The sequence below is a fragment of the Kryptolebias marmoratus genome, linkage group LG6, assembly GCF_001649575.2.
Source record: "Kryptolebias marmoratus isolate JLee-2015 linkage group LG6, ASM164957v2, whole genome shotgun sequence".
Lineage (NCBI taxonomy): Eukaryota > Metazoa > Chordata > Actinopteri > Cyprinodontiformes > Rivulidae > Kryptolebias > Kryptolebias marmoratus.
In genome coordinates, this window is record NC_051435.1 from 21,945,215 (window position 1) to 21,957,347 (window position 12,133).

The 12,133-nt window shown below is 41.5% G+C and overlaps 1 protein-coding gene across 1 annotated transcript in view; it reads right to left on the reverse strand.

Annotated features, from left to right (window-relative positions):
- Positions 1-2,421: 2,421 nt before the first annotated feature.
- The window catches only part of LOC108238869 (protein FAM124A), a gene marked incomplete in the record, with an annotated part of 25,638 nt that continues 15,926 nt past the window's right edge, over positions 2,422-12,133 (reverse strand). Inside the window, 2 exon segments of the mRNA XM_025006980.1 lie at positions 2,422-3,515; positions 7,833-8,599. Coding sequence (XP_024862748.1) covers positions 2,730-3,515; positions 7,833-8,599 — 1,553 coding nt within the window.

The following is a 12,133-nucleotide window of genomic DNA, read 5'->3' on the forward strand; positions in this document are numbered from 1 at the left end:
CGGATTGGATTCGGACCACACAGACAGAGACCTGCTGAAGGGCTCAAACTGCACTGAGAAGCAGATTTTACAAGCTGAGCTGAAACGGGACTTTGTTCCAGACTCCCCAGAGGCGGAGGAGAGTTACATCACCGACGCAGACTCTGCTTCAACAAGTCAAGAAGAAACTTAGGACAGATTGTTTGACTTTATCCATGTTTACAACTAAAGTACAGTCCATTAATTATGTCAATAAATTATCTTATAGGAAACCAAAAACATTTAGATCACTTGATTTATTCACCCCTATTATTTATCAGATCTCAACAACTGAGAGCTGAATTCGTTCATTACGGGGAGATTTCATCAGACATATGCCTTTTTAAGATTTTATTACAAAAATAAAATTATTCAAAATCCATCCAACAAACTAAATCAGCACAACCAACATAAAAATGAACACTGAAAATTTGAGAATAATATTCTGAGTTTTGGCGTTAAATGATTACTTTGAATGATTTGATCCTAATTTAAACAGTTATACTCACTTCACGATGATTTAACAAGGATTAGGCTTCGGAGAAAGAATTAACCTTTATAATCATTAGTAAGACTTTAAATATATTATCTAAAACGTAAGAATCTTTTGAACAGGATGTGAGATTAGGATCTCAGCTTTAGGTTTTACATGCTGAAGAATTTGAAAATTTTTTAAATTAGTCTTTCACTTTGGTCAGAACAATGTTAATAATTCTGTCAATTTGTCCGATTAGTTGAGAAAGGCTCAGATTATAACTTCTTTTTAAAATGCAGCAGCTTAAAGTGTCCTAGCCAAACCGAACATTGCTTTTCTCATCACCAGGAGGGGTGACTTTGAGGTGCCTTACCAGATCGAGGCTGTGTGGTCAGCTGTCACTTCGTCTTTCTGAGTGACTTCAGAGAGGCTGATCAAGCCTCAGCAGAACCACAGAGAAAAGACAGGTTGAAGCCCAAAGGTCCACTGAGGGTCATCAGGTCCAAGGTCACCTGAGGTTGTGGTGACGGCTTTGAAACTCTTCAGCTGATGGCGTCAGGAGTTGGAGGCTGGCATGGTGTGTATGAGCAATTCTTTAACTGGATTTATCTCCTAAAACAAATGGTTCTTGGTAACTTTAGCTTTTCTTCAGTTTTTCTGCTGTTGGACTTTACAAAACAAACCTGGACAAAACGTACACTTTTAAACTTAGGTTTAACAAAATATGACAAGATGAAGATGAAAAAAGACAGTTTCTTTTAATCAAAAGTGATGAGACTTCAAATTATTGTCATCCACTCAGATTTTGACAATGTCAGGAACCCGAGCGTCTGCACAGACAGAGCTTATCTTTTCCTGTTCAAAAGAGGTTCTGTTATTAGGATCACTACTGCTTCATTGAGTGTGTGAAGTTTAAGAAAACAGCTTATCCAAAACAGTACCAGGGTTCAGTCATGACCTTCACACAGACCAGCTGCTGGAAAGATGAATGTTGGTTAGAGGTCCCTACAATGAAGGGGTCCAGTCATGCTACAACTGTATTACAATAAAAGATGACTGTCTGCCAGATCATTTCAAGGAAAAATTTGTATTTCTAAAATTATAGTTATGGTTCAGAAAAAAAAGATAAACAAAACAAAGAAGTTGACTGTGGTCAGAAAATATAAATGATTCTGTAGCTCAATTTCTGCTTGTTTTACTTTTTTGTTAGTGCTGTTAAATTGTAATACAACATTTTTGTTGTTGTTGTTATTTTGTTTTCTTGTTTAACTGAATATGCTGACATTTTCAGTATGCTTTTGGACACAGTCCTTTGCTACGGTCTCTCCTGTTTAACGCAAGCATCCAATAGTCCTGTTCCTCCTCAAAGACGTATCAAGACTGTAGAAAATGAACAAATCCTGACTTTATCGTTCTTTCAAGCCTCACTCACAGCTGTAGTTTCTGTTTCAGTGTTCGATGAATACAGATGGGAACACAACGACTAAAGTACATCAGGTAGAAACGTACGTCCTCCTCCTCAGCAAGGACTCTTCTCTGTTTGCCTCTTTCTCAAAATTAATTTTAGCAAATGTCTGGGTTCAGAACAAAAATGAGGAAAAATCTGAACAACTTTCCTGTGGTCTCATTGGACAGTTTAAAGTGAGAAGCTAAAGACTCAGATAAAACTGTTACAAAGAAAGCTCACATACTGCACACATGACAAGCTCACCGCTTCAGGTTTATGTTTGTCTTATTAACAAACCCAGAGACATTTTCCATGAAATTAAAAAAACTGTCGAAAAGTCAGTTTGTTGCCCTTCTTAACAAATCAGACATATCATTTTAGCTTTACTTTGGAGAAACGTGGCTACAGCTTAATGATTCCCAGTAATGTTGAAACCAACCCTGCTGTTAAAATCAGTCATATTTAAGTAAACAAAACAGAATCAGGAATGTTGAATTTCTTTAATGCTCTGAAATGCAGCACACTTGCAAGAGGAGTTATATTTTATTGAGCTTATGTACAGCTGTGTGATTGCTCTGTCGAATCGATTAAATGTGTGTGGCTATTTACAGTGTTTCTCTCTACATGCAAGAAAAAAAAAACAGTAATAATAATATAAAAAAAAACAACTCTTCCAGATTCTGTCATTTCCCTGTAGTTCTACTATCAGACAGCAGAGGGCAGACTGTGTTAAATGTCTTCAGCACTAAAGTCTGACCCGAGTTGAGTCCTCTCAGCTTTCAGTCTTAATCAAATGTAGAATTCTTGTTCTTCCTCTGGCCTTTCCGTCTCCTCAGCTGGTGCACTAATAATGCTGCAGCTGTCTGACAGGTTTATTGAGACGTCACTCGAGGACGGCGCAGCGCTCGTGCTCAGGCTGGTGCTCTGGGGACGTGACAGAGCGTAGCTCCTGATGGACAAGCTGTTTGGAGTTCGGCCCAACGTGGCTGACTTGTAGTTGCTCTCTGGGACGTGAGGAGAAAGGGGAGGTCTGAGGTCTTCCGGGGGGGCTGATAACGGACGAGGGGTGAGCGGCAGGCTGGATTTGATGTATGCAGACACCACCGAGAGGTCCACGCTGCTGCCCGGGTTCACTTTGTCCCCCGTGTCCACATCTGTCTCCTCTGCGCCGATCAGAGTGTCCACGTTGAGCCAGAACGGCTGGATGACGGAGGGGCTCCTTTTGAGGGAGCAGCTCCTGGCGGGAGGTTTGGAAGGAGGAGCAGGTGAGGAGCAGGCGGAGTGGGAGCCGGCTGAGCCCATGTTGGGCAGGGAGAAGTGGGAGCCCGAGTGACGGCCCCGCCACTGGGAGGCGTCGGGATGCTGCTGCTCCTGCTCGTCCTGCTCCTCACAGGCCAGAGGGAGGGAGGTGTGGGAGGTTTGGTGTGCTCTGGGACGGGACGCTACCCTCTGAATGTGACGGCGGTTTCTGTAGGAGGTGACGCTGCGGGTGAAGGATGAAGCCGAGGCCGATTCACTGACAGTGGATGATATGTGGCGGGGATCTTGTCTGTGTCTCAGGGATGCCCCTTGGACCTGAGCAGGAACAAAAAAATAAAAATACAAGAGCACATTATTAAGTATGGATACTGGAGATTTGAAATCTGCAACAAAGGCAAGAGAAAAAACGTCTTACTTTATTGTAACTGTCTTCATAAAATAAGATGTTTAAAAAGCTACATTACTTCTTTTGTTCCAAACAAACAAAAAAATCCCTTTCACTACTTACTTTTATAAAAACCATGCGCAGAAAACAACCAAACCTATTGTTGGCAGTCACTTTGACCTTTTGCAGTAGGAAAAGTTTGGGTGGAACTATTACCAGCAACACTGGCTCTGTACCATTACTTGGGTGGAACTGGATAATTTCAACCGACTGCAGTTCTTACTGGTTTTATTATTTACATATAGTAATGCTAGGTATATTTGTACGAAATCTTAGAGCCTTGCCACTAGCAAGGGTGGTTTGTTTTTCTGCCTCGGCGTCTGGAAGAGTTATTGTCTGTTTAAAATAAGTGGAGGAAAAAAAAAAAGGGAAAACTAGTTTTTGGCATTTAACCTATATCGAAAAAACAAAACAAAACCACGAATTATGTGTACTATTACGCCCATATTTATGTATATACTTTTCTTTCTGCGACATGTTCAAAGTCCTGTTAAGTTATTCTATAGTCTTTAATTAAAAACATACTGAAGATGTTGAATATAACCTAACAGACGTTTGGAATTACGCTGATGCGTTTATATTTCTAGGCTATTTGCAAAACACACAAAGTGCAGACTAAAGTTGAACTAAAGTGCTGCTGCAACAGTCGACGCAGAGGTGAGCACAACACAACAACTTTTCAGATAAATCCTAAAACTGTACACTAAAACTTGATTTTCTAGTTTCTCTGGTGGGTCTCAGTTAACTAGGATCAGAAACATCTTCACAGGGGTGATTTGTCTCTACAACTCAGAACCTTTTTCACATTTTCTCAGCTTTCATGCATCTAAGTTATCGAATTAGAGGGTTATGTTTTTTGAGCTGATAACATCTATGCTCATTGCTGTACAAAGGTTTGTATTTTAAATAACAACTGCAATAAATTGAAATGTACAGAAAAGAGATGCTTTTACTTGATCCCATCCATTTCTGGTGTTTTACAGGATCACAGCAGACAAGGTATAAAAACGTAATTTCAACATGTCGTAATGGATCTGTGGTAACATTTCACACATGCTCTGCTGGTGTCACTGCTGAGGAAGTGTCTGAATGAAGCTGCGGGACAGAAATGTAAATGTGACAAATGACTGACTGATGACATTACGGACTGAGGTTATGCACCTCATATCTGAAAAAAGGTTCAAATGTCAACCATGTGTTGATTGAGATCGCACCCTGCCTTATTTGTAGAAAAATCCAGGCTTCAAACGACCAGGATTTCATTCTTCAGACACATGATGGCGGCCATTTCTTTAAGCTTTACTTAAGGCTCTTCAGACAGAAACTGGGCTTCCACAAAGGCTTTCCACAGGGCCTCCTATGCAGAGAAACCCTCCTCGGACTCTTATTTACATCATCCAGAAGTATCTTCTGCTGCAGTCGAAGTCCTGGGAGGTTAGCTGTCTTTCTTCTTGGTCCTCCACAAAACCTTCCACAAACAGTTTCTTCTCCCTTCCATTCCTACAGAATTTTCTGCCTTTCTGTCTTCCTGTTACTTGCACTTTCAGGAATCCGATGGGCCAAGCAAGCTTTAAGAAGGTTTTATTTTTAGTGAGACTTTACATCAGGCCTGCTTAGCTTTAAAACCCTAACACTCTGTAGTTTCAGAGCTAAAACAGGTGCTTTTATAGTCATTTAGAATCAGATTAGCAAAAGGTTTGATTACTTTTTTTAAATTTATTCTTTAAGGGTCAATTTTAACCTCTAAGTCTGCAATGTAATAGGAAGTGTAAGAGAGAGGAACAGCTTCTCCATCTTAGTGTATATTGTATGCATGTGCTGAAACATTATGTCGCCATGGATACAAAAGAGGGAGGGGCACATTGAAGGCCATAAACCTCCATATGTGGGGCTCTCGTGCGTACTCCTCGCAGGATGTACAGGAGAACCCCAGGGCTTACAAACTGCACGCTCCCTGTTCTCAGGTCAGCCACTTTATGAATCACACCAGCAGCTGGAGAAGTCATCAGCATCTCGATAAAACCTCTGTGTTTACCATCATTTCAGGAGCAAAGACTGTTAAAAGGCAGACTGCTGGACAAAATATCATACACCAAAAACACAATCATCCACAGAGCGACAGCTCTGGGAACCTGAGACATCATTCGGACACAAATATGGAAATGGTCTTGTTTTCAACATGGAAAGCAGCTGCAGTGGGTGTTCATATCAATGCGCTGCGAGTTAAAGTTCTCAACTATGACTTCCTTCCCTGTTGCGCGGTTCGACTGTCGTCTCGCTGCTAATAGTTTCTCCATATTTCGTCTTTTTCTGTCAGCTCCGTCATCGTCATCTGCCTCTCCAAGCAGAGAGGGGAAAAGGCAGAGGCGGGAACTTTCCGCAGAGCGTTATTTCCACAAGCACGGAGGCGAGGAAGAGTTTGTAGAGATGTGAACGTTGAGGCGCAAAAACAAGAAGTGTGAAAGTCAAATCTAAAGGTTACTAAGATAATAAGTTATTTACTAGGTTCACATAACAGAGTGAAGTCAGAACATGTGAAAACTGAGGCAGTATTTCTAACATTTGTAGGAATATTAAATCATTTGATCCAAATATTTATGCACTTAGTTATTTAACTGTTCTGAAAGTTTTAAAAAGCAAAGATGTTATCGCCTCAAAACTGGAAATCTCATGTTAAGTTGTTCCTAATTATTTCTCTGGGTGTTTAAAATGTTTTGCACAAATCTTAGCAGTTTTACAATCTAATGAACTGTAATAAATATTATAAATGTCATTATAAATATGTTTCTGTGTTGGTGTTTTGCATATATTTAACAGTGTGACAAAGAAATGCATTTTTAACATCAAAATCCCTAACGAAACGTGAAATAAATATAAGTATTAAAGATTTTAATAAATAGATTTGAACCTATTTCACAATTTCTTCGGATACTGAAAGTCTCACTCAGATAATATGAACTTTGTTCGTCCAATTTATTTTCTACTCCTGATGCTTTTTTAAATATAAATTTTCAGCTGCAGGACTACAAGAGATAAGAGGTGTAGCTCTAAAAGGAACAAATTTTAAAACCAGAATTAAATTTGATTATTTAATAGTTATGCTCATCAAGAAATAAGTGAGAAAAATTGTTTGTAATTTGTATTCAGGTAGGGATGTCATGACATGATGTGTCCAGTTTTTCGGGAGTTTCCTGTGCAACAATGCTGGTGACCAGCTGCAGCAGGGGGTGCTGGGTAATGAGGTTGCTGACTTGGCGATGATCAGACCCTCACTGGTGCTTTAGTTTTCTTGGGATAAGCCAGGTCAGCCGGATGTCTGACCTCAGCCAGCTAAAAACCTCAACAGCTGAGCACAAATCTTTACCCAAACAATGCTGCAGAGACAAGAGCTGATAACCCAACGAAAACAGCCTCGACGACCATTTTTCTGCTTTCGATTCGTTTGTGACAACAGTTTGGATCTTATGTAACAAATATGGCAAAAAAATATGCTATTAGTTTTAAGTTAAACACATTATTTTATTTCTGAAAATAACCTCAAGACTCTTCCAGGTGATGTTTTATAGCCTACTGTGAGGAGAATTAGAGTTCTAAAACATATAAAAATTACAGCTGTTGTTGTTTGTCATATTTCCACCTTCTTGTTAAACAAGACTTCTAAATACAAAAAAAGGAAATAATTAAAATATGGTGTGTTTCTGTGTGAACACTGAATCAGTTTCAAGTCGAGATGAACAAAAACAAGTCTGAAAACAACGCCTAACACTTCTGTTATGTTGCAGAGGAACTTCCATCCAGCTGGAGCCTAAGCATCATGCATATGGTCCATTGTCATGATAGATTAGCTTGTTGTTTCTCTCAGTGTTGCTCCAATCGCAGTAATGGACTGCAGCTTAATCGGCTTGAACTTTCCAAACTACTTATCTCACACTGCCTGGACACGTATCCCCTCTGAAACTGATACCCCCCCAAACAACAAGCTTTCTGTGTAAGTCCGCCTCTGTAAGTATGGCTGCTCATGCACAGGCTTTCTAACATGTAATGAATGCTACTATAAGGCCTTAATGATGATGGGAGGAAGTTACTGCTTGTTCTCTTAGTGCACTTAAGCAAAAGGTTGAAAAGCAAAGCTTTTTTTTTGGGGGGGGGGGCACAAAAACCAACACTGACCCAAAAACATTCCTCACCTGCAGCAAGATCTTGTTTCCATCGTAGTCCTCTGTCTGCCAGCGGACCTCGCTGATTGGACTGCAGGGGAGTGGCAGAAGTGGCACCAGTACTCCCACGTCCCGAACTCTCACCTCCATCACGGCTGACTCCAGCGCCGTCGGATTCTGGCCCGGTGGGAGCCTCTTAAATGACAGCTGGATTTCCATGTCCGGGTTGGAGTACACCACAAAGAAGCAAAAGTCCTCCTTCTTTTGCGCCACGCGTCGCTGGAGCAGCAGCTTGTACAGCCGGACCATATCGGCATAGTTTTCGTAGCTGCAATAAACTGTAAAGCGTACAATCTCCTTGCCGTAGTGGACCTGCCTCACAGCCCAGAGTGGCGTTCCTGGGGACAGAGTGAAGAAGTCCTGACTGCAGGGTGCGAGTGGAAGCATGCGGTGGCCGTTGCTGACTTTTTCGGTGTGATGGTAACGCCAGGGCGGCCTCTGCAGGGCGCGGTGCAGCATCAGCAGGTGCTCCTCGCCGCCGTACGCCTCCTGGAGGAAGAGGATGACTGCCATAGCTGGCTGACAGGCCGCGGACGGGCTGCCATTTTGCTGACGCTTGGGCCGAGGTCGCTGGGAGGTGGACGCCCGCTCGGAGACTCTGAAGAGCTGTAGCTCAGGGTGCACCCACACCAGCACGGCGTCGGCGGCGCGCTGCAGGAACTTGCCCTGGCCGGGGTCAACGATGAGGTGGACGCTGACGAGGAACGGATCCTGGAGCTCGCCCATGGATAACTCGCCTCCAGGAGCACACATGGAAAAGACATGAGGAGAGATTAAAGAATAGGAAAAACAGAGCAAGGAGACAAAATATCATCAGTATGAAGTACTTTTATGTCCTTTTTTTTGCTTCAGTGTCTGGCAACTGAGCGTGGCCAGAGGGTAGGTTGGTTTGCAGCAAAGAAACTTTAGTTAGGAATGGGTTTTGGAAAGACTAAAAAAAAGGGTCAGGTTATTTTAAGATGGAGGTCCAGATAAAACATTAAATATACGTGCGACAGGACCACCTCCATCTTTCTGCTGAGTTGTTTTTACAGCTACTAGGGTTATTTTCCTCTTTCAAGTTTCCCCTTTTTTTTCCCCCACTCTTCCCACAGATGTCTCACTATCATCTGTCTCGGTTTCACTCATCCAGATCTAACTCCATCCTTCTTCCAATTTTGTTGTTTACCTTTCTCCCTCCTCTCCACCAGACCCATGTGGAGCGGGGCTCCTCTGCGGAGGCTCATTAGTGCCATTAGGAGTCATTACAGAGGCCCAGAGGAATGTTCCAGAAACCACAGCAAGACCGACGCATTCAGGTGTATCCTCATCCCGAAGCCCTGACCTGGAAAAGCTCAGCACCGTGGCTCAGGTGCTGGCTTTTCTCCCGGCTACAGAGCTCATATTTAAGCTGTGTTTTCACGTTACAAACAAAAAAGAAAATACACAAACACCATCTCTTTCCTACCTTCACCTCTGCTCATAACTTTGTTTTTCGAGAATTTACCTGGCGGGGCTTTTTATCTGACTCCTCAGGAGACTTGTCCCATTTCATTTGAGCTTAGTGAAAGGACACTCAGTCCACTTGTCTCTGGTACAGCGGAGTGTTTGAGCGTTGCCAGAATCCCTCCATAAAAACAGAGAAGCCAAACAGGGATGGTGTCTGTCTCATGAATCCCACTGGCCTTTGCAAAAAAAAAAAAAAAAAGGAACGGTTTCTGCTCAACCAAAGAGGTGACATTTCCAAAACGCTGCGATCGGGTTACCGTGAAACGTTCGCAAAAAAAGCTGTCCATTAGCGGTGCACTCTGGCAACACACGTAAAATATAAGAAGCCTCGATGAAAACATTTGATAAGTATAAAAACTCCCACATGTGTTTTGCATTATACTGAAAATTAGATTGCAGTTTTCTCCGGTTGAGTTAATGAGTTTGTTAAGTGAAAACATGCACAGATAGAAATTTTCTCCTCAGTCAGTTGTTTGAGGAAAGAAAACAAACTTGGTGCCATTTGATAGAGAGAGAGAGAAAAAAAAACAAAAGGTTTCCTGTAGAAGCCTTAAGTTTTGAAGGCTAACTCATTTCCAAAAGGCCCCGTTTACTCTGACTGCTCAGCACCACTGGCAACATTATACATTACCCCTTTTATCAGTTTAAACTAACAGAATAAAGGAAACAAATTGGATAACAAGGTTAGAACATGACAGAAATCATAATAAATCATGAAAAATGGCTTTACGGCACCATTTACAACATTATACCTGCGTTGTAAACTTATATACTAGAGACAAATAATGCTAATATATTTAAACATTAAATCTGTGTTTAAAATACATTCCTTTGCAACATGAACTGTGTTTTATAAATGTCAAACACAAGCAAAAAACACCAAACTAGGAGCCAGATTAAACTTTTTTTTTATTCTCTGTAAATGTCAGTGTAAATATAATCCTTCATATCATTTCAACGGAGTCCTACAGCTCTGTGGTTCCCTACTTTTTGTTCCTCGGAGCGCCTTACTCACACCTGCCTCAGAAAACTAAAAACTCCTACATGTACATAGTTCTGAATGTGATGTAACCTGAAACTCTGTGTTTGGTTAGTCAGAGTAAAACAAACAGTCGTTTAACAATCAAAACCTTTTGCCAAGCTTTTTTTTTCTTCCACGTTGAATCAGGCGCTGTACGTTCTCTACGGTGGTAAGGTAAAAGTGCGGCTCTCGTTCTTCCTTTCACAAGCACGTGTTATGTTAGTAAAACAGGGCTTTATTTTCTTCTTTACGTGTTGCAAATTGGTGCATAAAGTCACACACGCAGAGCCTTCGGACTGTTGCATCTTTGTTTCCCGTGACATTTAACCCTAACTCCAGTTTGCACATATTGTTCGATTCAAGATGCTGCATCTGCTTGTTGATCCCATTGTAAAGATTATGTTGTTTTTATTCCAGTGTGCAACACATTTGACAACGTCTGTGTCATTAAATCTCAGCAAGGAGAGCTCCAATGTGCGTGTGTGTGTGTGTGAGAGAGAGAGAGACTTTAATGACACAGATGCTGTCAAAATGTTTTGCACATGTACACAAAAAAAAAGGAACAAAAACACACTAAAATGTTTATTAAAGGTCCGGGTGAAAGTTTAATTGCATCAGACACTGCTGTGACAAACACAGAGCTGCATTTTAAAAGTGGGTGTGTCTCGGGGGAATTGAAAGCATAAATAAATAAAAAAACATCTTCGTATGCCACGTCGACTGATGAGACCGACGAATCGATGCAGCATCCGGTGTCAAACTTCACGAGAAAAGTGGAGTACAGAGGTAGAAAAGTGTCAAACAGGAGCTATAAGTTAGATAAAAATGTCAAGGGAAAAAAAAAGAAACCGGTTGATTTTTCTGTGCAACTTTATGCACCATCTGGAGGAAATGACCTCCCATTTTTCTGACGTTTACACTTATAAAATGAACCATTAAAACACATCTGTATTTTCAGGATTGTGAATAAACTATAGTGAGCATTAGCTCACATTTAGTTTCTCAGCTGGGTGAGGGGAGGAGAGCTGCTTTTGATCATCAGATAATTACCCAATGACCTGCGTCATGTTCTGAAATGAATCCCATTTATTCCAGGCTTCGCAAACGCGAGTTCTTCCGTAATTAATATTAAGTGCAATAGCCGCCAGGCTGATCTATAATTGTTGCAGAAGAGCTGTAGAAAACTGCAACAAGGGCAAAAGCGTGGCTGCCCGCTGGCCAATCACGATGAGATGCTCTGCACCACCTGTGGCTGTGCCCCAGACCACTGCCCATGGTGAAATCAGATTATAGTCAATAAATCCTTCCTACACAGAAATGCACCCAGCGTGAGGAACTCATCTGTCTTCAAGATAATTCAAAGTTTAAAAAAAAACAAAAACATCAGACCTGCTATAAAATGGGTGTAGCCAATACATCTGATGTGTCCCACATCTCCTCCCATGGTGGAATCGAATTATAAACAATGAATAGCTCCTATACATGGAAGGCATCAGGTGTGAGAAACTCTCGTGTCTACAAGCTGATTCAGAGTGAAGAAAAAGGCTGCAAGAAAAGATTTGGATCATTAAAGTACAGCTGTTAAACTAACCAAACACGGTTTCCGCCTGCAACCATCTGCTGCAAACCTGACAAACACCTCGTTGTAGAGATGTGAAGGATCGAGAGACTGGCTGCTCATTTTTATGCTGGGATGGGGAGGAATTACCTGGAATATATAAATAAATGATGGCACAGCGACGTAGTGGTTAGAGCTGTTACC